The sequence below is a fragment of the Camarhynchus parvulus genome, chromosome 2 (genome assembly GCF_901933205.1).
Source record: "Camarhynchus parvulus chromosome 2, STF_HiC, whole genome shotgun sequence".
Classification (NCBI taxonomy): domain Eukaryota; kingdom Metazoa; phylum Chordata; class Aves; order Passeriformes; family Thraupidae; genus Camarhynchus; species Camarhynchus parvulus.
This window is the reverse complement of record NC_044572.1, coordinates 82520811-82546679: the sequence shown is the minus strand read 5'-3', so window position 1 is coordinate 82546679 and position 25869 is coordinate 82520811. Positions and strand designations below refer to the sequence as shown.

General features: G+C 38.8%; 1 protein-coding gene across 1 annotated transcript; it reads right to left on the bottom strand.

Moving 5' to 3' along the window:
- Window positions 1–810: 810 nt before the first annotated feature.
- SPATA48 (spermatogenesis associated 48) lies at window positions 811–23412 on the bottom strand. The gene is given in 10 exon segments (XM_030964178.1): window positions 811–835; window positions 4081–4188; window positions 14310–14412; window positions 14944–14984; window positions 16175–16238; window positions 16686–16826; window positions 22487–22699; window positions 22702–22794; window positions 22797–22851; window positions 23350–23412. Coding segments are annotated over 10 exon segments (906 nt in total).
- Window positions 23413–25869: the final 2457 nt, after the last annotated feature.

The window sequence follows — 25869 nt, the reverse complement described above, 5'->3', positions numbered from 1 at the left end:
CCTGACTGACAAATTTGCATCTGATCTTCTCTTTCTCTGGCATGCTCCTTCCTCATGTTGCCTACATTGACATCAGAAAATAAACAGTATCAAGACAGATGCTTAAGTAGAGGTCCTCCATCTTCCATGTTTAGATTTTCCCTATTCAGATTAAGCATAAAAGAATTTAAGCATGGGTGTAAGGCATACATTCTTAGTTAGCCTCCAAACCAGGGAATATAACTTGGCTCCTTTTATTCACTACACACACAAAGCCAGTTAAAGGTTAAAATCTCATTCTGTGACATTTAACCATCTTTGCAAGGCACACTCAGAACAGCTTGAGAACTGCTGCTGCCCTGTAATGATTTCATAGTTAATAATACATTCACATACGTGTGTCCACATTTAGTGTCTCTGTGCATACAAAAAATGTTCATGTCAATGTATGGAACAGCTACAGCATCATTTTCAGCCTTACTTAATGAGGCAATCTAGTACAGATGTCAAGTTTCAAGACTTTGAATTATGTCTCTTCTTGTTCTTAGTATGGTTTTAACTGTCAATGTTAGTAAGTCATAAATATGAGAATAATGCAATAAAGACTACCACAGACACCCACTTCTGTATTATTTTATTTTTGTTCTGTATTTAAAGTGTCTGCATATCTTCATACATTTCCTTCCTCCTCACTGTCAGACACTGAGGCTCTCAGTTATCTAGGTAAAAAGGACTGGCATTCTCTAAATCATAATAGTTTTTTATTCTGCTTTGAAAGAAATCTGAGGACCAACTGGAATTGAGAAAAAAGTCCTAGGTGCTTCTACTGAGTCAACTTCCATGTTTTGCAATGTATCTGCAGTCACATAAAGAGAGGGAAAAATGGAATTTTAAAACATGCTCTCATATTCCTAAACATTAGCTTTTTTTCTCTCACTGCTTTCTTCACAAACACTTATGCCCATTGGCCACAGAGAATATTAATAATTTGCAATATTCCATAGTGTTAGAATCAGCCCCCTAAAGATCAGTGGTGGTAAATCTTCCTGAAGATCTTCTCCAGCCTTTCTTGAACACAGACACACAGACAAGACTCATACAGAGACACAGACACTCACACACACAGTTGTTTTACAACTAATGTGCACAGTACATGTGCAGACCTGCCATGGCCATGACAAATGCCCTCAAGCACATAAGGCCCTGTGGTGCCTGAAGGTCATGCTGGAGATTTGGCTTTCAAGCCTTCTAAAAATACTTTGCTAGCACTGTCACTTCTGCATTAGATGCCCAGTTCTCATGGCTGACACAGAACTGATCGACATTTATGTTCACTCACTCTCCACATAAAAAACATGGTTTTGACCTAGAGATAACTTGAAATCTTCAAAGCAACTTGCTTAATGCTGCTTCTCAATCCTCTCAATAATCAACAAAGATATTATCTCAATAATCAAACAAAATCCAACACAATCTTAGATTAATCATTGTGAAAGCAATGGGTTTCCAAGCAACCTGAGATGCAATTGGATTTGTATTTTCCAGGTAGCAATGGACACAAGAAAAAAACAACACATAGAGCATTCCTTCCTATGCAAAAGCTAAACAAATCTGCCAGAATTTAATTGCAGTAAGGGGACTTTAAAACATTATTTTCTGTCTTCACCTTGGGATTACCTGAAAATAAAAATAGATTAAAAATACATCAATAAAACTTGACATATAAAACCACTATTCATATTCAAAGATGAGAAAACCATATTTCTACTGTTTCATATCCTATACAGTCCTGTTGACTTCAGAACACTTGACACTGGTGTACAGGATTTTGCTGTACATCCTGTAGGAGCACTGTGCAATAGAAACTCCATGCAGAAATGGTTGCATGCTGCCTGTCTGTCTGATATTGCTGATACTTTTGACAGGAATACTTATTAGACCAGGTTAGCAGTACACAAGAGACTCCATTTGATACCTATAGTTGTCTTCAGGAAAAGGACCATATATTGTAGACAGCAGTTATAAAACATCCACCACATGCAATCACTTGATACTTCTTGAAAAAATATTACAATCATTGCTTGAGAATGAGCAAAGAGACAAAGAAAGGGGCCACCTTTTTAAAAATGGTAAGGATCACATCCTAGATCAAAAGTACATGGGAGAAAATTGTCTGACCCCAAATTATGGGAATAATCTCTCTTCACCTCTGCACTATGGTCTACCTTGACCTGTGATCCCTGAAATCAGCAGGAATTCTTATAATTTATTTTATAAAGGGAAGGAATCAAATGTTAAGCATGTCTCTCTTATGGGCATCAGTAACTAATGTTGAGGGGAGATTCTCAGCATCCACCATAGCTCTATACAGAAGTTTTATGAAGGACTAGAATGTTCCATCTTTGTTCAGTGAACACTAAGGACTATGGTCCTAGTCCACAAGTAGGACCATACACCTATTACAATTTGCTATCAGGGATAATATCTCCTCAGGGAAATGTACCGTATAGGTACATTTGCTCAGGCTAAGGGTGGCAAAACCTGCTCTGCAGCCTCTAGATGTGATTATGCTCTCTAGTTTATTCCTACACAACCTACTTCAAAAAGGTCAGGAGATTATGTTCTGATTCTGGAAAGTATCCATTAGCACAGAATGAGAACCCTGTTCTTGCTATACGTTAAAAGTTAAGAAAATTCCTCCACTGTGAACTACACCCACAGTAATATCTGTGTAAAGTAAAAGGAAGTGAGTGATGTGTTTTCTTCAGATCACAGTGGTGCCTGTCATTTTCACTCTTGAATTCTGGTACCCAAATAAAGCCTTTCAATGATCTTTGCTAAGATGCATTTGCCTTTTTTGTTTGTTTGTGACATTTACAAGCAATTTAGAGTGGAATGAGACTGCTTTGAGTTCAGCTTTATCATATTATGGGGACTCAGGACTTTGTTGCATCTTTCCATTCCCTGTCAACAGCAGCCCATAACTACAGATGACTGCCTATTTTCCAAGTATAACCACAAGAGAAAAAGAGCAGAGGTGACTGGATGGAGGGCAGCAGAAAAGTAAGTTAGGTCATTAATTGAAATGGTGAAACTCTTGACAAGGTGAAGTCTTTAAAAGCCACACAGCTCCGTAAATCTCCTTGAGCTTTTTCTGGATACTTTTCACTGACAGTGCTGAAAAAGTGTGATGTGCTGTGAACAGAATCCTAAGGCCAATTAAAAGTTTAATTAGAAGATAAATGTCTCAAGAAAACATGGAAACTTGGAAAAGTGAGCCCATATCCTAGATTACTACAGATATCAAGAAAGCAGAATCTAAAGCACAAAATCACAAAGGAGAGGAGAAAAAAATAGTTACTAAGCTATTAGGGAGAAAGGCTAAGTTAGTTCTTTGCCAGCATATGAAGCTTTTCATGCTAGCAAAAGGAAAAGGATTTTTCAGTGCTTTTGAAGTGTCCAGATCTTTTGAAATCGACAAATTAGACATCTAAATACTTATATTGGCCCACAGGTTTAACCAGCCTTTTATGGAAGAGCAAGTGAGAATAAAGATTATTAATTTGCTTAGTGGGGCAGCCACGGTAGTGATGGGGAGCCATGATAATTTCACAATCACAGGGTCCCAGGCTAGGTCAGTGTGGTAGCAAGGTATGACTTTGCTTCTCACTGCCTTTTAAGTGAACGCACCCATTTTTAACAACCATTTTTTCATAGCAAATACCTGTTTCTTAAGTCTGCCTGGATCAATTGAGAAACTCCATACAGTTTTCTTCTGGGAATTGATAACTTTTACATTCATGGGCCTGTTTGAACAAAACAAAGACATTTATTTAAAAAAAAAACAAAGACATTTATTTAAAAAAAAAAAGTCATCTTCTCAACACATAATATACAATGTTCCAGAAAAATTCTAAAACCTCAAAAGGACTTCAGATGAGCATGACAATAATGTAGTGGGATTCAACTTTAACTGTTCTGTATTTTTTAAGTCAATAGAATATAATGTGTAACATTTAATTGTTCTTTAGCTAAATAAATGAAATTATGATTTTCCCAGTAATTTTCCTGAACAAGCTGAAAAATATACCTCATACCTACCCATGCATTCCTGCAATTACTGATGGAGCTGTTGATGGAAGATTAGAATTTGCTGGGTGAGTTGCTGACCAATGAACCTTGCCAGAATATCCAGGAATATTTGGAGTGCTAAAGGAAACAGTTAAAAGGGGGATGGGACAGAGAAATGGTAAATTAAATGATTATAGGCTTGACTTATGACTTATAGATAAGTTCTAGAATGGATAGGTTTTATCAAAGATGGATGGGGTAAAATCTCTTAATAATAAAATGAGAAGTTCTTAGAATGTATAAACTGCCATAGATTCTTTAAAGCCAGGGAAACAACTTTATGATGATCTTGCTGATGATCTGGGCCAAAATCTCTGGTTAGACATGTTAAAGCTGAGCTCTTTAGAGAGTTCTTTTTTCTTCAATCTGCTTAGGTTAAGTCTCTGTATAATATTCATGATTAGAAGCAACATTTAATCACAAAGAAGAAATGAAATCACAGAGTTTGCATAGACCACAAAAAGCAAGGACATATTCTTTAAAAATGTGATACAGATTTAGCTCATATTTAGTTTCCAGCTTCAAATATGAAATTTACATAACAGATTTTAAGCCAACAGGTGTGATTTCTCATGGGCTAAAACATAAATGATTTCCCAAATTATTCTAAGGTTCTCTAAATTTCCCTTTAGAATTTATTAAGATGTAGTAGTAACAACATTGCTTAGACACCAACTTAAATTCTACTGCGAGTGAACCACTGAACTGAGACAGTATGCACCACATCTTGGAAAATGAAAGCCTTTTGTTAATTCTGATGCTGTTTTAATGTGAAAATGAAAAGCAGAGACCCTTAAAGATGTGGAGTAAAAAACTCTACTTATCTGAAGCAGTACAAAGAAAATTTTGATAACAGTTGTTGCAAGATGAAGCAGAGATGGACAAAATTAAAGAAAAAATAGATAATATGAATTTAGATAATCCATGAGTATTAGAAATAAAACAATATAAAACCTCAATATAGTACCTTTTTTTGCAACTCAAAGTTTTTCAGAGAGTATCACTGATATTGTTCTGTATTGACATCTCAAAGTAGGACACTGTTGGATTATACAATTAAACATAGGACACACATGAAGTATGCATATACATCCAGACTGTCCATACACATGGAAGTAAAGGCTTACAACAAGCTGTTTCATCTGCTGAATCAACTAAATATTTGGGATTATACACCTCACCTCTGTTAGTCATTTGTGGGTCTTCACATCATATGACAGATAGCAGCGCTTCCTTTCAAACAATTTCTCAAGTATACTTCATTTTCCCGGAACTCTGTGTAAAAGCAAACAATTTCTTTAATTATTAAGTGCATAGAGTTACTAGTGTCATGCATGCATTACTAGTATCATGCAGCTGATGAACTCCTTCTCTACAACTAAGTTCAGCAGGGGATGCAAAAATGGACACATATGAAGATACAGTTTATCATACTTTGTGTATCTCTGACTTTTGTAGTGGGAAACTTTGCTCTGAAATTCCTCACAAGAATAGCAGAGGTAATGACAAAAAACTGTATCTACCTACCAGAGTTATAACACAGGACTCTGTATTTGGCATGGGAGCATTGGTGGTATCTGTTGTGGTCCTTGCACCCATTGTTAGCAGAAGGACCACCTAATTCTTTGTCTCACTTTCGAGTAACCCTGCGCTAACCCATACCTTCATTCACTGCTACAGTCCCTGTGCCACGCTCCATGCTCCACGCCACGTCTATGACTCTCCAGAGAGGATGGCTTTGTAGAATCAGTACAGAGGTTTTGTAGCACTTGGAAAGCTGTTGCCTATAGAGAATCACTAAGTAGTTGGCTGGGCAGGGAAAAAATTTGCTCTCTGTCTTGACAGTAGCTGTGCAGGGGCAACAAGTGGCTTGAAAACCTCTTACAGTAGTAGAACATGTTTTCAGACTTGGCCAAAAGGAGTTGCATTAAAATTTGCTTTTTCCTGTCAAAGTAGACAACTGTTAGGTTAAGTGCACATTAGGTGACTGTAGAAAATTCTTCCTGTATATCAGGATCCTATCAAGGGAGACAATGGATATTGGGTTGTTGTCACTGTAAGCATGTAAATTCATCCAAAACTGAAAAGATATCTGATACCACTCTGAAGGAATCAGTCAAACTGTCACCCCAGTTTTATTACCCTGGTAATGGGCTATGTAGCAAGATATGTCTGCCACATGGAATGAAATTCCAGTGATTTGTGTGAAGTGAATTCCAGTGATTCCAGTGAAGTGTATGGGGGTCACAAAGAGAACAAGATGACAACAAGAAGTCCTATAGTACCTTCCAGTATTTTATAAGCCTATTTGAAGTTAAATCACATAATAATTATACTGTTATATTATCATAATTTTACACATTATAATATTAATTATATATTTTAATAGTATATAAAATACTATTTATATTTTATATACTAATATTTCTATATTAATATATTAACTGTATTATTATGCAGTTATATAATTATAATTATAATAATATAATTATAACTAAACTGTGAGGAATCTGATAAAATCTTCTCACCTTTGAAACTTGCAAAAGTAGAAGGAAAGATAAAAGCACCATAAGTGGGCAAACGTGACCCAAAAGTCAATCTGAGAAATGACCCAAGGTGAAGACTTGTTCTAGACTGTCTGTTAGAAACAGTTGACAGAAGTTGGTGCATTCATAATATGTGGGATGCATGTGCATCTGTAAAAGAAGGGAGCTGAACAGAGAGAAGCTAAAGGTACCAGGAAAGTAAGCAAGGTTACAGTACAGCAGAGCAGCTGCTCTCCTGGGAACCTGCAGAGAAGATGCAAAACTGTGCTGTGGTTATGTAGGTGATAAAGCAGAAGAAACTGAGGTTTAAAAAGTACCCTTTTGTGTTTTTGTTTTTTTGGATCATGCCGTCTAGCTCTTGTGCACTTTCTCTGATGAGCTGCTAACCCATTGCTGCTGCTGAGGAAAACAACTAAGTGCCAGCCTACCACTGGGCAACACACAAAACCCCTCTGTGGTTGTGCTGCCGTCATCAAGCTTTCTTTCTGTAACCATGACATCTTTCTTGTTCATACACTTCCTTGTTATCATCCTAGCAGCTCTTAGTCAACAGTTACAAATATATAGTGCTGACAGTTGAATCTGTGCAGGCACTACGATTTTTCAAGTGAATTGTATGATTCTGACTGCCTCTGCATCAGTGTGCTTCTGCTTTTTATGTCCATAGAATCATAGAATCACTAAGGTTGGAAAGGACCTTCAAGAACATCAAGTTCGCTGTTAACTCAGGACTGGCAAGTCCACCCTAAACCATGTCCCCAAGTGCCACATCTACATGTCTTTCAAATGTCTTCAGGGACGGCGACGCCTTCCCTGGGCAGGCATATTTTCTTGTCCTATTGCTGGTTACCTGGGAGAAGATACTGACCCCACCTGGCTTTTGGGTAGCTGTAAAGAGGGATAAGGTTCCCCCTGAGCCTCCTTTTCTCCAGGTTAAACAACCCCAGCTCCCTCAGCTGCTCCTCATAAGACTTGGTGCTCCAGACCCTTCACCAACTTCATTGCCCTTCTCAGGACATGCTGCAGCACCTCAGTGTCCTCTTTTGGTGAGGGGCCCAGAACTGGACAGTGGATTTGAGGCGGAGCTTTACCATCTTGGGATGTCTTTGTAGATTTTTGTTTCCTGGCAATGATCAGGAAGATCAATGTGGACTTTAGTAGGCCCTCCATACTAATATTTAGAGCTTTTTGAGACCCCTTAGGGTCTCTGAGATAATTCCCTATAACACAGCACTCACAGGGGATACATATAGTTCAGAAGCAGCAGCTGGACATGATGGCCTAGAGTGCCTCCAGGGTATTGGATGCCCAGGTTTGCCATGTAAATTCCACATCACCTATTTGTATAGGAGCAAAATCTAGATTTCCCCAAATAATCTGTAATTCCTGAAAACCTTGGATCCAGCACTTCAGCTTGAGCAATGGAGGTATCCAAGCTCTTTGTGAAAAAATTCTATCTAGTGAGATATACCTTGTAGATTCTTACCTTAACACTTACAAGCAAAGAGTTCCTAGCATCTTACTCTATCTTATAAACACCCCTGTATAAATGCAATAGAACTAAATCACCATATGAAGTCATTATAGCTCTTTTGGTTTTTGCTACTATGGAATAGGCCTCTCAAATCTCACTCACAGTATATAAAACTGTGCAACAACTGGTTTCCACCTCAAATTCTCTTCCAAATGTAACACATTTGTGCCCTTCTACATCCTTTTTGCCTCGGTGATATTATTTGCCAAACAGAACAACCTGTGGTAGAAATGTCTCGGGCATGGTCCTGTGTCAGGAAATTCATACACTCCTTTGTGTTGTGAAAGAACATAGCCAAGATTACTTGTGAAGACAAAACAAAGTGCTGTAATGCAGAGCAGAGAATAGGACTGACAGCATTCTGGGTTTCATTTCACACCCATCTCCCTCAGCCATCAAAGCACAATAGGGAATGGGTACTTAAAAATGGGATTGGGGTTCCTTAAAAGATAAAAACATCAAATGGCAACTCCTCCAAATATTTTGAATCATGTTGAATGCGAAAACTTTGTTTCTACAATTTCAAACAATTTTATCCTGCTTTCAAGATTTTCAGTCCCCTTTTGTAGCATGGGGCAATATTCTTCAGAAACAATGAAGCATTTCAAGGTAGCAATAAAATCTCATTTGGAAAATGCCAAAGTAGGATATTTCAACACACACTTGCCTCCACAACCCCCTGAATGAGTCAAACTGGAGAACCACTAAACAGGCATGTATGGTAGACAAGGTGTCAGTTTCTGAAGAAGGAATACTTTGTGAGAAAGCTGTACAGCAGCCCTTGGAAATGACTGTGTAAGGTGCAAGACAGCAGAGGGTCCTGTTCCCAACTAATTATGGCCTGTGAAGTTTCTGATAACTTGAATTTCCAAGGGATGCATGCACATAGACAGTTTGAAAATTACTACACTGAAAAAATATGGAAGTCACTACAGATGTACTGATGTGATAGTAGCATTTTGCTCAATGTTCTTGAGAAACCATGAATAAAGGGTAGTTTCAGAGAATATCTTCGTGCAAGAACTGCAGGACTTGAAACACTTAGGACTTTGTCTTCCTAGCAACTGCATGCTTCCCATTTCAACCTAGTGCTTTTGATCAGATCCTGTTGTCTTCCTCACACACACAATGCCTCTGGCACTTGACAGGTCACTTCAGCCTTGTCAATCTGGACCTGTCAAAAATCAGCATTGTAACCTATTTTACCAGCGTTCTGGCAATGCATTAGCTGATGTTTCAAAAGCGCTGCTATGTAACTAACCCTTGGTGAGAATGCATTGTGTAAGCACTGCCCTCTACCGTGCATTAGGAGAGCTAAGGAATGAGTAGAAAGTTTTGAAAAGATGATGACTGCCCGATTTTTCACTTAATTGAAGAGGCAGAGACTTTTACTGTGGAACAAGAAAACATAATCACTGTCCGAACTGCTTTTGTCAAATGCCAAGAGGCAGATTCCAGTAGGCACGGCAGTGAATCAGGAAGTTGTTGTAACACCAAAGACATACCAAAGAGAAAAGCACAAGTCAGATATAGGAAATAAACCTGGATTGATATAAACTGTTGCTGTGCATGCTGGAATGCACTAAATGTGCTACACTACTACTACATTAAGTTCTGCCAGCTCACTGAAGGTGTAAGGGAGCTCTAACAATACCAGGGAGAAGAGTTATCTGTGCCCGTCAGAGCAGAGCCCAGCCCCTGAATGCTACAGAGGAAATCCCCATCACCAAAGTGTGGGAGGCTTTTTTCCATTGACCCTTAAAACACCTGCAGAATCTAAAATACCACATAGAGCATAACCTTGTTTCAGTAGCTGATTGGGGAAGAAGTCGACAGAGGAAAAATGCTGGTGGCCAGGGGTGAAGTAGAATTATACGAAATAAAACATGCATATAAATATTTTTAAGAAAAAAAGAAGAGCAGATGATTATGTTGGAAACCCACATGATCCAATAAAAGCAGTTTATCTACAGTTTTCAAAATTGTTGAGTTCAAAATGCACTTCTAAATAAGAAAGACAGTATTTCAAAGTAGTTGTTTATAAAAAGAAACAATGATTTGGGTCATTAGTTATTTTCACTTTTCAATAACATGGCACCTCTCAAAAGTGCTTAGAGAATTTATCAGTCTGAGCCTTCCTGGAAGTCACTGTAGCTCTGCTGCAAAATTTCCTCTGAAAACACAATGTTTTTCCAGTATTTGGGCTGTCCTCCTCTTCCTTGGTGCATATGTGGGTTGGAGCAGCAGTTAGACACAGGAGATCAGATTGTGGTGTTTGTGGCCAGATTTTCACAGGAGCTTAGCGATCAACGTGCACCCAGAATGTGAGCTCTTTCAGAATTCTGGTTTTCATGTGTGGTTGCTGAACTATTTTTGAAAGCCTGGCTAGCTGCACAAAACATAGCCATTTAGCACTCAGCTGCTTACCTAGCTAATATATGGGTAGTTATGTGACATATAAAGCCAAATGCTGTATTCATCTTCCACAAATAAATTAATATTATAAGGGAATTATTAACAATCGAACTACTAAGAAACAAAGCAAAAATAACCAAGGAAAACAGACACAATTAATTCAGAGTTTAAAGTCTTGTAAAATAAATCCTAGAGGTCTCAGCTCTGCAAAATATGTGAACAGATTTTCAATCCTATCCCTGTTCAGGAAATCTTATTAAGCAGATACCTTTAATTCACCGATTCCAATGGAATTTACACTTCATGGGTTTGAAAAAAACAAGAATGCAAATACAAGAGAGTTTACAGTTGGCAGACAAGTAGAGAAGGTAGGAAAAAAATGAAGAGAAAGAAAGCATGCACAAAAAACCCAGTGCATTTCAAAATACCAAAAAAGTCATTTGAGCCACTGGGCAACTGTTATCCAGTATACCTAAAAAATCACACAAGCAACATAAATTGAAAATACAAAAAAGTATCAATGCATTCAACTTGGAACCTTGTTCATTGTTGGGATAAAAAGATAAGTTTCAAGCCTATACCACATGTGTTCTGACAATGTAGCCTACTCAAGCACTGAGCTGTACAATGGGATTATAAGTTTTATAAAAAATTTTATGAGGTCTCTTGGTGAAAGAGGACTGCATCAGAGAGAGATTTTCAGAATGCTCTTCCACAACAGCTTCCTAATTTTTTACTGTCCCTTTAAAAAAAAACCCAACTTATTTCTATGTTATCCTTGACAAAGAAATGGTAGAAGATTCAAGATTCCAGCTTTTAGGCATACATTGCAGCACATCTGGGAATGAAAAAGAGCAACAAGTTCATTCTAAAGCAAATTCAGGACTACATATACAAACCATGGCTATTAAGAATGATGCTACATTCCAGGGCTGGAACAGACCTCAAGAGACTATGCCATTCATGACTTTCCCCAAAGACAGCTTTTAATGAAAGCCTGGAAGAGAATGAGAAGAACTGAATTACAATCCAGGATTTTTGGTCACGTGCAAAGATGAAGAGTCTGACCCAAAGAGCATGTCCATAGCTCTCTTTGGGCAATTTTCACTGATTATTCTAGACTGCCACCAATCAGCCCACACAGTTATTAATAAGTTCATATTCATAAATTTAGCGCTTCTAGCTGAATCACAACATTTATGACAGGGCTTTTTACATGTGCTGAAAGCTCCCACAGTTATTCCATATCTGAAACACTGAGAAAAGCTGGATAACATGAATATGATTCCTAAATTTTCATTTTTATCACTCTAATTTTCAAGAAGTATGACCATCACTTTGTCCTAATTAATATTATATAAAACCAAGTTTGAGCAAAGAAATATTTTAAAAGCCTAAATATGAGAGTTCAGTTAAAAAAATAGCACATTCTTGGGCTCAGGATATGTGAAGCTTCATTCCTAACTGTGCTACTGATTCCCAATGGGAATTTGGTGAATGACCTTATCACATTGCACCTGGATTTACATCTGTAAGACCTCCAATTTGCATGGTAAGGACTTCACAATATAATCTAGAGTGCTGGATATATGCACAGCAGCTCTTCACAACACTGATCTTATATTAGGGGCTTTTAGGCTCAACTACAGCTCAGGTCAAGACTTTTATCTTTTTCTAATTCCTTAAAAAAAAGAAGAAAAACAGAAGATGGTTTCCTGTTCTGCCAAAAGGAAGAGAGGGTGGGTGCAAGGCTAACATAAAAAACATGCCCAGGTTCACCACTCTTCCTGTTTGTCTCTGCAGCTACATGACAGATGACTCTTAGTTACCTTCAGCTTTGCTAATAATTTGAATGGCAACAACTTTCTTGCATGGTTTGGGGAAGAGCAGTGTCTCACTCTGGAGTAATACCTGGGCACTGACGCTCTTGCCCAAGTGCTGCAAGCAGGAAGTGCTGCTGCTGCTCCGTGAGAGTGAAAGTGACTATTTACTAAGAGAGCTTTACAATTTATACTTACAAATCATATTTAGGCTTCTCTATCCAAAGTATATATCTGACTTTTCAAGGATTTTGGTTGAATTCAATGGCCTTTACACAACTTTCCAAAACTACTGGCAAACACACAAGTGAGAAAAACAAATTATAGGCAAAGTTTATGCCTTCTGACTTCCTTCTTTCTTCTGCTCAAAATCTGCTTGATGTCTGACAGTCATGGATGGATAACAAGTGTGAAAATCTTAATAAAATTATCCAGACGGAATTGAGTTTATTACAACTGAGTTTTTTTGAGTTTTGAGATGTCAGAATCCTTTAAATCTCAGAGATCTTGGGCCCCCTGTGGCCAGAAATCAATGAAAACAGAAAAATGAGATGCAGGATTCCAGAGAAGGCAATACAGAGTCACTTGCTCAGACTTACAAATCCACCATGCGATGCAAATAATCCCAGATAGGATATCTGCCTGCAGCAGAGTGCACACATCTGCTTCTCTTCTTCAAAGTTCCACCATAACAGCAGTACAACCTAATAGAATTAAGGGTTAACGACTCTGTAACTTCATCACAACCCAGACATCTCTGTTCAGCACTATGTTGTATTCTGTATGTACTGTATTTTGAAAGCACAGCCATTTCTCAATAACCATTCAAAACTATTTTTGTCCTAATTCAAGCAGAAAAGTTAGATGTAGGCTCTGAGAAACCTGATGACTTGTGCAGAAGGTGATCTAAAATAATCAGAATGGTTCATTATGTCATAAAAACTTGGGATTAATAGTCTTGTTTGCAATAATATGGATCAAATGTTACCTTACAATCTTACAATGATTAGCACCTCAATTTACCTGTGAATCTGCTGCTGTATGAAGAATGATGTGCTGTTCTCCACATAGGCAACAGCATGTGATGCACTGCAAAAGCATATACATTCACTCTGAAACAGATGTAAGAAACATAAATGAACAGATCTAAGTAGCTCAAAAATTACAGCTACTCAGAAGGCAGCTCCCAACAGCCAGGTGTGTTTAGCACATGCTCTGATGTGAGTAACACCCAGCATCAAGTCTTTCCTTCAGAACAGGGAGAGCAATATTTCTACAGCTTTTGACTCTCTGCTTTACCCAGTGAAGTATCCTTCCTGTACTTTCCTTACAAATGTGAACTGGGGAAGACCATTTTAAGGACAGACAGGAAAGGCTGATGCAAAAAGAAATTATGTTTAAATTAAAAAAAAAGTCTAGTTTCTCTTTTGTTTTATTATTTTAATTCTTATCATTAAGCTGCTATTTTGCCATTTTCCTTTTTCAAAAGTTTACAAATGAGCACTTAATATCAGCTCAAGCTACTAAAGACAGGTTTAGGAATGGCTCAAAGTGAAAACCTTCAAAGTTAATGATCTACCTAAAAGTATAGTTTTCCAATAGCACTCAGGGAGCTTTTGCACACTCAAAGGCCATCTAGTGACTAAAGTTAACAATCACACACTTTTGACATGGCAATATTCAAATCATATTACTCACCAAACATGCAACAGACCATTATAATAAAGAACAGAAAACATTTGAAATATGAAAGCATGGCATAGTTTCAAAATAAACGTTTCCATTCTTTTCACCCAAGATCAGATTTTTACCAGTTTTTCCCTTTTCCCAAGTAACAAGAATGCAAGAGGCAGTGTCAAAATCATGCTAAGAAGTGAAATATAGTGTGCAGTGCTTGTGTAGTGAGGTTTGGAAGTATGAACATGGTTAAGTTGGACTAAGTCTACATCAGCACTGCCTTCAAAATTTACTGCACCAACACAGCAGAAAGAAAGTAAATCAAAGGTATGTACATTATTCATAAGACAGCTGGTGGAGGCAGCTGAACTATACACTGCATGCTCCAAAATTCTAGTTATTTATTAAAATGGTCCACAAGAAAAGAACACAGAGGTGAATGGCCCTGTGTGCTTGGCATATCCCAAGATGAAAGCAATCATCTGCTGAACTTGCAGCACATAAAGACTGACAGCTCTAATATATTTGTTCAGAGAGGCTTGGGGGAAAATAGAAATAAGATAGAAATGTGTCATCTCTCGTCTTTTTGGCTATTCTTATCATCAGCCTGGGATACTCTTACAAAGTGGACATAATAGATTCCGAGTTCTAGTTTACAGGTAAAAAGCTGGAGATATCCACATGCAAAGGAGATTCAGCATACACTCTGGCACCAGAAAATGCCTTAAGATTAAATAATATAATCCAGCTACAATTCTTGTTTCAGAAAATGAGAGAGGGACTGCTTGGGCTTAATCAAAAAGGGCAAAAGTTGAAACAACGCAGGGACAATATACATACATGTACAAAGGGATATGACAGGTTTGAGAGCTTTAACTTACACTTTTAAATACAAAATGTATCAATCACTTCTTTTTTTTTCACCAGACAGAACATTCTGATAGAATATTTATGAGGTCCCAAAAGACAGGTGGTGACAAGTCAAAGTTTTGCTCTTGGAATAATACAGTGCTCATTTGAATTTGGTAAAAGACTGCAGCAAATATTTAGTTTGGCGTATATGCTAAATGAACCAGCTCAGCAGGTTCATCAGAATCTTATCTTTTAACCTCTGCTAATATTAGGACTTGAGTAAATTTAATGGGACAGTATAAGCAAATTTTCTTTAAAATTTAACTACTTCCCTTCTAGCAACACTTATTTCATTGAGTCCTTGAGAACACAGGACAATTTAACATCAGATCTTGGTCTGATGCAAGCAACTCTCACCATCCACAACTATATTCCCTTGAAAGAGTGTCATTCAAGAAACCATCCTAGCATTATCTATCTATCTATCTATCTATCTATCTATCTATCTATCTATCTATCTATCTATCTATCTATCTATCTATCTATCTATCTGTCTGTCTATCTATCTATCTATCTATCTATGCTTTTCTTCCACCCTGCTGAGGTACCTGTCTCTCCCCCATATGCCTGACTCTGCCCAGCAACTCACCTATCCATTGAGTTTGCCTGAGCAAACCTTCTGGCTCATAGTCTGGAAGGCAGATATAGTCTTATTTTTCTATCGTACTTTGACCAATTATTTTTTCTTTGTCTCGACTTAGCTCTTATTTGACCCCTTTTAAGAATTCTGTGACCTTTTACTGGACTCATCTAAAATGCTTCACTCTGAGATAGATTTGAATAGGTGAAATACAGAGTAAATAAAAGACACCAGTGCAGAAGTGATTGTTTTGGACAGACAGCAAAAACCCCTTTGAGTTAGTGCATGGGTACAATTACCATGGTGTTTTCATAGATGTCATGTCTTAATGCAAACATCAGATGTAGGAAATCATGACAATCATTCCCTTTACATGTTTCCTCTGTTCTGCTTTTTATATTTAACTCTCTCAGAGGAGAAGCATGCAGAAAATATTTTTGATACAGTTATTAACTGAGTATCTTAATTTCTCTAGTTACAGAATGCTGCTGAATTTAGTCTGCTGAGATAATTAACTGTCCACAGACTTCATAAAAGGACTGTTCAGACAACTCCAATATTCACAAAACCTGAAATTTACAAACCACCAGATCTCTGTGGAGAGGTAAAAGATCTTGTTTGGAATCTGTCCCAGAAGCCTCCGACAACCCAAAATCATAATTACATGCTTCTTGTATGCAACATCAGCTAATTAATCTGATTTAATAGTTTCTTCAGGCAGCAATCAGAATCAATTGCAATTATTATTAAAAATAATAATTGTTACAGTTAATAATCACATGTAAACCAACTTAATGTGAGATTTGTTAAGGTAGATCATTCCTATCAACCAATTTTTCATCAATATCCTTGTACTCTGTTTTGACATTCTGCATGCATGTCTTCTGTATCAATTTACAGGGAGGGCCAGGGAAAAAATATGAAACATGAAATATTATGAGGCAGTTACTGGCATGTGGTGGTGGCCTTTAATGTGTACTTGGGATTTTTTTACTCGAAAATATTTTTGTGCGTTTATGTGGATGACCTACACAAAATTTAGGCTCCCTTTTATTAGCAAACCTAAAAACAGTTACAAAGAAATTGTTCACTGACTTGGCTTATTTTAGGTTTGGGATTGTATCTTCTTTTTGTGAAATACTGGGAAACAGGATCATCCAACATCTCCCCTGTTGATTTTGGAGGCAATATTTTAGAAGAAAACATATTATCCCAAGGAACTCCTTTGTAACCTCTAGATCAATAATTTTTAAAAAAAGTAGAGAAAAAGTTCCCATATAATCATTAATGAATGATACTGGTAGATATAAGATGTAGATGTAGAAAGTAACAGAAGTATAGACTTCTTTTTTAATTGGAAATAAAAAGCTGGGGATTATATGTTGCTTGCTGGGGAAGGAGTAGTTACTGCACAGGATTTTTCACAGGATTGTCTTCTTTAAAATGGTCTCACTCACTAGGTGAAAGAGGTAGCTTCTTCTACAATAAGCTTACAGTGGTGAAGGGATTTATTTTGTCTGAACTTGAATAATCAGTTAAGGGAGAGGAGACATAAGTACACACTGGACACCAGGCACATCATGCTCCTGACAGGTGCTGAAGAACGATGTACAGCATGCCCTTTTGGAAACTACAGTTTCTCTTCACTGTCTACAGGGGAAGTGGAGATGAAAGGCACAGACTGGATACAAGCTTCTAGATAACTAAAGTTCACAGATGAATCCTATGCTAAATGCCATTAAACAGCAGAAATTCTGATTGCTAGAAAATTTTTCTGTTGTCTTGTATGTTCTGCTACCTAAAAGTGCTTAGTGCACGTTTGAAGATAAAAAAATGAAGTAAAAACAAAAGCAAAAACTGTTTTAAAAAGAAACAGCTAGTATTTGACTTGTAGACACTATGTATTGTTTTTGACCCCTATATATTAAAATTAGGAATATTAACTTTAGTGGGCCCAGCAATAGTTAATGCTAAATAAAGTAATGCTATTACTTTTCCAGATTATTTCACTTGATTATTTGGTTAATTATTCTATTTCTCTTTATATACAAACGATAAAGATATTACCATTATTTCTTGTCTCTCTTTTAGTCTTTTAAAAAAAAGGCTACAAATGGCTCCCTGAAAACTACTTGTAACTAAGCATAAACCTCACCAGTTTATGTTGGAAAGAACATGCATGGCAAAATAAGCAACAGAAAAAAACCTAAGTTGTTTAATTAACAACGAATTATTCTGCTATTGGGCAAGAACAAATGCAAAGTAAAATACGTAACTGTAAGCATGATAAATAATCTAACCCTTAGTGAAACAACAGGTGTTTTATTCAATGGCACTCAGCCTTAAAGAGGTTATTTCAAGTTTTTTACATTATTTCCAGATTACCTATAAGCTTATTAGGCATTATGCTACTACACATTTCATTGTTTTATGGGTATTCAATAGTACAGATATTTTTGAATATGCTGTAGGACATTTTTCACAAAATCACAAAATAATCTGACTTGGAAGGGACCCTCAAGGAACATCAAGTCCAATTCCTGGCCCTGTACAGGACCATACCCAAGAGTCACACCATGTGACTGAGAGCATTGTCCAAATACTTCTTCAAGTCTCTCAGGCTGGTGCTGTGACCATTGTCCTGGTAAGCCTGTTCCAGTGCCCAAACACCCTCCGGATGAAGAACCTTTGTCTAATATCCAACCGAATATCCCCTGACTCAGCTTTAGGCCATTGCCTCAGGTCCTGTCACTGGTCACCACAGAGAAGAGATCAGTGTCTGTCCTTCCTCTTCCCCTCATGAGGAAGCTGTAACTGCAATGAGGTCTCCCCTCAGTCTCCTCCAGGCTGAACAGACCAAGCGACCTCAGCTGCTCTGCAAAAGGCTTCACTTGTCACCATCTTCGCTGCCCTCTTTAGGACACTCTCAAATAGTTTCATGTCTTTTTTATATTATGGCTCCCAACACCCCCAGCACTCAAGGGGAGGTCACCTCTGTGCAGCGCAGAGCAGAGCAGAGCAGGACAATATCCTCCCATGCCTGGCTGTGATGCTGTCCCTGATGCACCCCAAGACACACCTGGCCCTCCTGGCTGTCAGGGTACTACTGGTTCATGTTCAACTTGCCATCAAACAGGACTCCTAGTTTCCTTTCCATGGCAATGCTTTCCAGCATCTCATTCCCCAGTCTGTTCATACAACCAGAGTGCAGATTCCATCACTTCCCCTTGTTGAACCTAATTTGGCTGGTCATTGTCTGGACATCTAATTTGACAAGGTCTGAATGTCCATAAACTGCTCATTTGTTGTTTTTCAAGTTGCACATTTCTTTTCACTTTACTTCACATTTTTTTGCTTCTGATTAAACTTTCTTCTTTCTATTTCTATAGGCACTCAGAACTTTGAACTTACTAAGTACCTAAATACTGCCTAAGGTAATTTTCTATCAATATTCAAAATGGAAAAGAGGCTGGAATCCTACTTTGAGATACCTCTCAGTCAATGTGATGATTACTTCTCTAGAGTAATGATTACTGTGGAGAAAATGCTTACTGTTTCAGCAGGGGAACCACTGGGAAAGCGACTCTTGCTATACAAAGGCCACAGGGAAATTAATATAATGCAACCACAAATATTTCAGTAAGTTCTGCATTAAATTCTCCAACTGAGCCTCTTAAAGATACAGTAGAAGAAAAATAAGATCTTCTCATGGATAAATAATTGGTTAGAAGATCACAGATAGAAGGAAGGGATAAATAATCAGTTTTCCAGGTGGGTAGAGACCACGGGTAGACAGATCTCCAGATAACCCATCTGGGCCTAGGACATTTTTGCCTAACATATTCACAAATTAGCTGTAAGTAGGGAGCTGGAATGCAAGTGATGTGCTCAAAAAACAAATGTATATATTCATGAAGACAAATCTTTGAATCCATGACTATTAACCAAAAAACACAATCTTCTGGTCATCAATCCCTGCTCAACAAATCATCTCATGATAGCAAAACATTTGGAGGAAGGATGATGACTTTACCAACTATCCACAGTCTTGGATGAAATGCTGGACTACACAGGCTTTTGGAGAAATCAAAAAATCTAGTAGCAGCATGGGTAAACTACTTATATATTTTAAAAATGGTTACTACCAAGTCTATTATTTAACTATGGTATTTCTATTTCTCATTTCCCAGCTTCGGAGAAAACTGTGTCTTCAGATGTGTTAGCTTCCAGCAGGGGCAAGAAATCATCTCTGCTCTTTATCAGACTTGTCAGATAACCTGGTTCATTCTGCAATTCCCATAACCTCTGTGTAAGGCCTACAAATAGAACAATATTTACAAACTGGTCGTCAGTACAAATACACCTGTATGGTCAAATTCTGAGGTTATCCTCCTCCTAACCACTGCAAAGAAAACTTGAGACCACAGTGAAAAAGGGCAGAAAATTCTGTTGTCATATGAGTGAGAGAAGGGGACTCTACAGGCAACCACTATTAAGGCCTGGTCTTCTGGCACAGAGCACCTCCCCTGTATGGAATACATGGAAAACAGCTCCTCAGCTGTCATCCTTTCTCTGATTCTTCAGTCTTAGGACAACCTTCTTCAACAGCTTCTCACACTTGTTTTGCCATCACAGAGCTTCACAGAGTTTGCTTTGGTCAGCAGATGCAAAAGTCGGCTAGAGAAGTTCAAATTTGTGGACTGCCAAAGCCACAGCGCTACATCTTCTCACAATAGAGAACTCTGTCTGCTGCAGATGTTTTATATACCACTGCTCATCTGTCTCAAAGGCTGCTTCTCTCTCTTTTTTTATGTTCATCCCAGACACAGTGGAGAAAGTGACTGTAGAATTTGCTTACAAAATGCCTGACTGATCTCTCTTTTAGCACAACTTCCCCAAATGACTTAGCTGTGGAATGTCTTGGGACTGGTATCTAGAAGGGTTAGCAACTTACATCACATGCCTGGGGGCTGGTAGTCGGGGTCTGAATCATAAAGCTAAAATCAGGATTTTTTAATGCAGTCTCATTAAAAGTAGCACCTAAAAACTCATCAACTTATTATATTAATATTTATACATTTGAAGTTAATACCTCAGCATCACAAAAAAACTTGTAAATGCATATTAGGTTTGGAAGAGCACTTAACACCACTTCCTTAACAAATTTATGCTGCACTATATCTGTTTCAAGGTTTGTCCCTGAATTCAGTTTTACTTTTCCTGACAACTTCAGCAGGATCAGCATTTTAGTCTAACAGTGACCTTTCCTGAGCAAAATAACAGCAGAAAGCCACCAGACAGTTTCTATCTGCTTCCTGGAACTACTGTCCATTTCAGAGCACTTTCTTGACTGTAACCCAAATTACTGACTTGATGTCATTCAGTTTCAGGTTTTGTCTGTGTTCATTTCAGGTGTGTCTCTATGTGCCAGAGTATGTCTCTCTCTGCCTACTTTTCTTTGCATTGGAAAAAATTATTGGGCAGATAAAATTGCTTATCTGAAATCTTCCTTCCCCTTCACTTTTCCAGAGGCTTGCAGAGAAAAACAGCTGAACATTTTTGACTGATGTCTGTGGTATAATTTTCATATGTAAATGAAGAAAACAGTAAATGAGAAATAAGAGTGAGAATTACATGGTATGGGAAAAAAAGAAGAAAAAAAAAGGAAAATTATGTAGTTTTGTAGTTTATTTTTTATTCCTTGTGGTTTCTTGGGTTCCTTACAGTTCTTTTATATGGCTGCATTAAGCAAGAAGTCATTTAAAATGCAAAGTTTGAACAGAAACCGGGAACCAAAACCACTGCCAGAATTTATGGTACTTAGAGACTTTTTGATGACAATAACATGCATAAAGTATTGTTAACTGTACAGTAACTGCACTGTTTAACTGTGCAGTAACTGCACTATTTCATAGCAAAATGGAACTAGGAGTCTATTTACATTTTGCTACCATGTTCTAAGAAATGCCTCCCCTCATCTATGAGCATGTAGCGTGAGATATCACAAAATTTTGTTCTAGCTGTAATGAGCATTTCTCTATGAAAGTCCCTGAAATTAACTTCAAACATATTGCTTATTGTTAATTATGTCCATCCTTATAAGTCCTGGGCTGGTATTTCTGCTTTCCACAATTTTTTTCAAAAAATTCTGAAACCATCAAGTGAATTTTACTTTATGTTATAAGGAGTGAATTTCCATTTTGGTACTACAACCACTACAAAATAATCAGACTCAAATTTATGTGTAAGACACTGATATAAAGTAAGAGGGTAATGTGGTACTTTGACCAATGTGCGATGGCAGTCTTCAAAAATTACTCTTCTCTGATCAACCAGACACTGGAACAGCCTCTAAATGTGCTGCACTGCAACTTGTCAGGAAATACTAAAATACACAGAAGTATCCAGGGGATTTCCTAACTTTGGAGCAATTTGAGTTTCTTAGTTTGCATTAGAGTGGGTGTTCATTAGAACTATGGAAAATAACTTCACATTTTACATAAATAGATTTTTTTAGAAAACAGTAATTACATTAAAAGTTGTTTTTTTTTTTTAGCATTAGAATTCTCACTAAAATTTGCTGACTGGCACCCCTTTGCTACAGCAGGAATAATGAATCATAAAAACACTTTATTGCAGCTGTAATATTCAGTTCAAATATCCAGGACAAATGTAAGATTGTTCCTTTAGGATTGTTCCTTAAACATAAGATTGTTCCTTTAGGACACTGGGGAATGGAGTTCTGAAACTCATTTTATTTATTTGTTAAGCACCACTGGTTCCTTTAGTGATTAAAAAAATAGTTTACCTCTGAGTCATACCCTGGACTTCCCCCTTCTGTCCTGGCTGGTTTTCTCCAGGAGGTCTTCGTGGTCAGGCTGGGCTCTCTCACCTGTGCTGGGGACATGGTGAGGCTCCCTATCACTGTAGTCTGCCAGGGATTTGATTGCTCTTCCAACACTGGGCTGCTGTTCAGCATCTGCTGCTGGACTCACAAGACCTGAGCAGGGGCCTTCTAAAGGCACAACATCTTGGTGTGGAAATAAAGGGTAATTTGCCCCTACTGGAGGGGTCAATAGATAGAAATCAAGGAAATAAGTACTGTTCTCTCTTCAGAGATGGCAAAACTGTGATTGCTCTCAAGATCCCTCATAACAGACATACATATCTCTTTCAACAGACTTGGATACCCTTGGTGATCATCTTGTAAACTGGTTCAACTGGCAAGGCAGTTGAGGACTTTCCAAAGGCACTTTCCTGCCATTCAGGTCAATCAAAAAACAGTAACTCTCTTCTATTTTCCTCGTGCGCAGTAAACTTAAAAGATGCTACTTGCTCCTCTTTCTCCAAGATTCTGAAGTCCCAGCCAATAAATCACAGTAAAAGCAGAGGCCATTATCCAGAAAAAAACAGTGTATAGAAGAGCATGGCAATGTTCAAGTACTAAATTCTTTACTGGAACCTCTAAAAAGAGATTTATCAAGTATGGTACAGAAAGAACAGGGCCATTGCATGCTCAGGTTTTTTTCTGTTGCTTAGTAATGACAGAAATCACCTCTTAATGAAATTTCTCCTGGTGTGAAACTTGGTTCATGCCTACCACTGTAATGTAGTCCTTCAAGGGGACACACATAACAAATTGTAGTGACAGCTGAGAATATTTTATATACAGTTTGGGCACTTTAAGGCTAAGCCAACAACCTGAAAACACAGAACTCAACCTGTGCTCACTTTCTATCATAACTCTACAGTTACCTGAATGAAAAAAAAAACTTCTAAAATTTGACTTCTACCAGTAAGAAGCCTTTGAAATGCCATACTGGTGTCTATATTTACTGACTCTTAGCAATTTCCATCTCAAATATTATCAGTTTCACACTAGAAATTACATTCAGTGGTGCAGATTGACTTTATCCTCCCTATCTTACTTCCTTCTTGAGAGCTTTAGAAAGAGATGTCAGGAGAGGTAAAGACATTGGACCTAGGTAAGGCACAGGATGGTAGACATCACAAGGATGGCTCTTGTTTTGTTGTTCAACTTGTAGAATGAAATGCAGTTTGAGCTGTCTTGGATTTTATTGACAGAGATTCTACCCTGTTTATCCTGGTAAGTGAATTTGCCAAGGAAGGCTGAATTATTTCTACTGTCAACATTGTGAAGTGATCCATGCCTAAAGAAGCACATGAATTAATTGGTTTTGTGTCCAGGCTAGTCATCTCTGCTACGTCTGTCTTTTACTTTGCTTCAGGAGTCCTGTGGATCATCCTTGGTTCTTTGACATAAAGAACTGCTTTCATTCTCTGGAAAAGTAACAATATACCAAATCTTCCACTAAAATGACATTTTTCTGTCAGATATTATTTGCTCCCCACAAAATTTCTCATGTCTCTCCCCTCTTTTCCTTGCCTCCATCTTTCAGAAAATCCCTTCTCTGCTGCAGCACAGATTCTAAATACACGAATGCCACAGGAGCATGCAAACGCCCTCGGATTCCAGACACTTTAATTGTCTTTTTGTAGCAGTGCAATGAAGATGGAGCAGCAAAGCTATGGATGCCCATGACAATGTCTAGTTTAGCACTCTAGTTCTTTAGTTCTGCAGCCAGGACTTCCCTGTGTCCTAGGGTGACGTTATGATGCTTGTATCCCCATTCCTGTGTGCTGTTTATCCTGGATATTATGTTCTGCACCTTCAAGACTGGCTCTGAAGAGTAAATGTTTTGTTTTGGTTTTGCTATCAGCTGCTCCCCCACAGCTGGGGACACACAGACGTGGCAGTACATAGTGCTGCTTTTGCTTTTTGCTTGGCTTTTTGCTTTGCTCTTGCTTGCTTCTGCTCATTAGTTAGTTTAGTTAAGCAGTCCAAATTTTTTCCTGGACTGTTTCTCCTTTCCCTTTTTTTTGGACCTACTCGAACCTGCTCCGGACTGGGACCTGGGAACACCGAGAGTTTGCACCTTGTGGCTGCAGCAGCTGCCCCAGCGCCGGAGGGACTGATAACAGAGTGACCATCCCCAAGAGAGACTTTCTGAATTTGTCGTCTTTTTTTTCAGAGCGGTGAAAGAGCGGTGTCATCCGGTATTGTTCATTTTGTGTGCCGGGGGGGGTGCTGTGCCTGTTAAATAAACAGGCTCTTTCCACTTCTCTCTGAGGAATCCTTCCCGAACCGGTTGAGGGGAGAGGCCGGCTGAGTTTGCTTTCTGAAGGGGCTCCCTTTTGGACGTTTTCTCCCAAATTTGCCCTAAACCAAGACACTCTGGTTTATATTCTTTTAAGGAACAGCTGCAGAGAGCGGGGTTCCCTGTGCCTCTGGCCGGGAGCAGCCCGCGCTGCCGCAAGCCTGGCTGCTCCAGAGGAGCTGCCCCTGGAGCGGGGACGGCTTGGGACAAGTTAACCAAACCCAGCTGCGGGAGATTTCGGATGGCACCGCGGCAGCAGCAGCAGATGTTTCCCTGGGGTTTGAGGATGTGAAAGCCTCTGCTCTGCTCCGCTCCCCTCCCTTCCCTGCTTTCGCCAGAGGTGAAGGCAGAGCTGGCGCTGCGGCCGGGAAAGCCCCACACGGCCGCCTCCGGCTGGGAGATGCAGGGCTGGGAAGGACGGTGAGCCCGCCCTGAGGGGCCGGGCGGGGCGTGGGGCCGCCTCCCCGCCCAACCCTGCTCCTTCACCTCCTCCTCCTCCTCCTTCCTCTTCCCCCACCCTCCTGCTGCCAACCACCGCAACCTGTTCCAGGACCTGATAGCCCTTACAGTGAAGGCATTTTTCCTGTCATCCCATCTGAACCTCCCCTGATGCAGCTTGAGGCCATTTCCTCTAGTCCTGTCGCGGTTCCTTGGGAGCACCCCCTTGGCAGCCTGGCAATTTAAAGTTGGCGTTGCTCTCTGGGACACGCTGTTCCATAATACAGGAGCTTCCCCTGTTTTACACCTGCCAGCGCTTTACCCATCTACGCTCACCCAGTGGGATTGAACTTCCTTCCTCTGTATGAATGTGCAGATGGATGCAGGTGTAGCCATCATATTTTCTGAAAAATCCTTTCCTTAGTATTTTTTCTCCTGAGAAGCTGAGAGGCCTCAGGAGCAAAATGTAAACAATGGTTATCTGCTGCTGTGGAATGCAACAGGTGGATCTGTGATTGGTCTCTTGTGGTTGTTTCTAATTAATGGCCAATCACAGTCAGCTGGCTCGGACTCTCTGTCCAAGACACAAGCTCTTGTTATCATTCCTTCTTTTTCTATTCTTAGCTAGCCTTCTGATGAAATCCTTGCTTCTACTCTT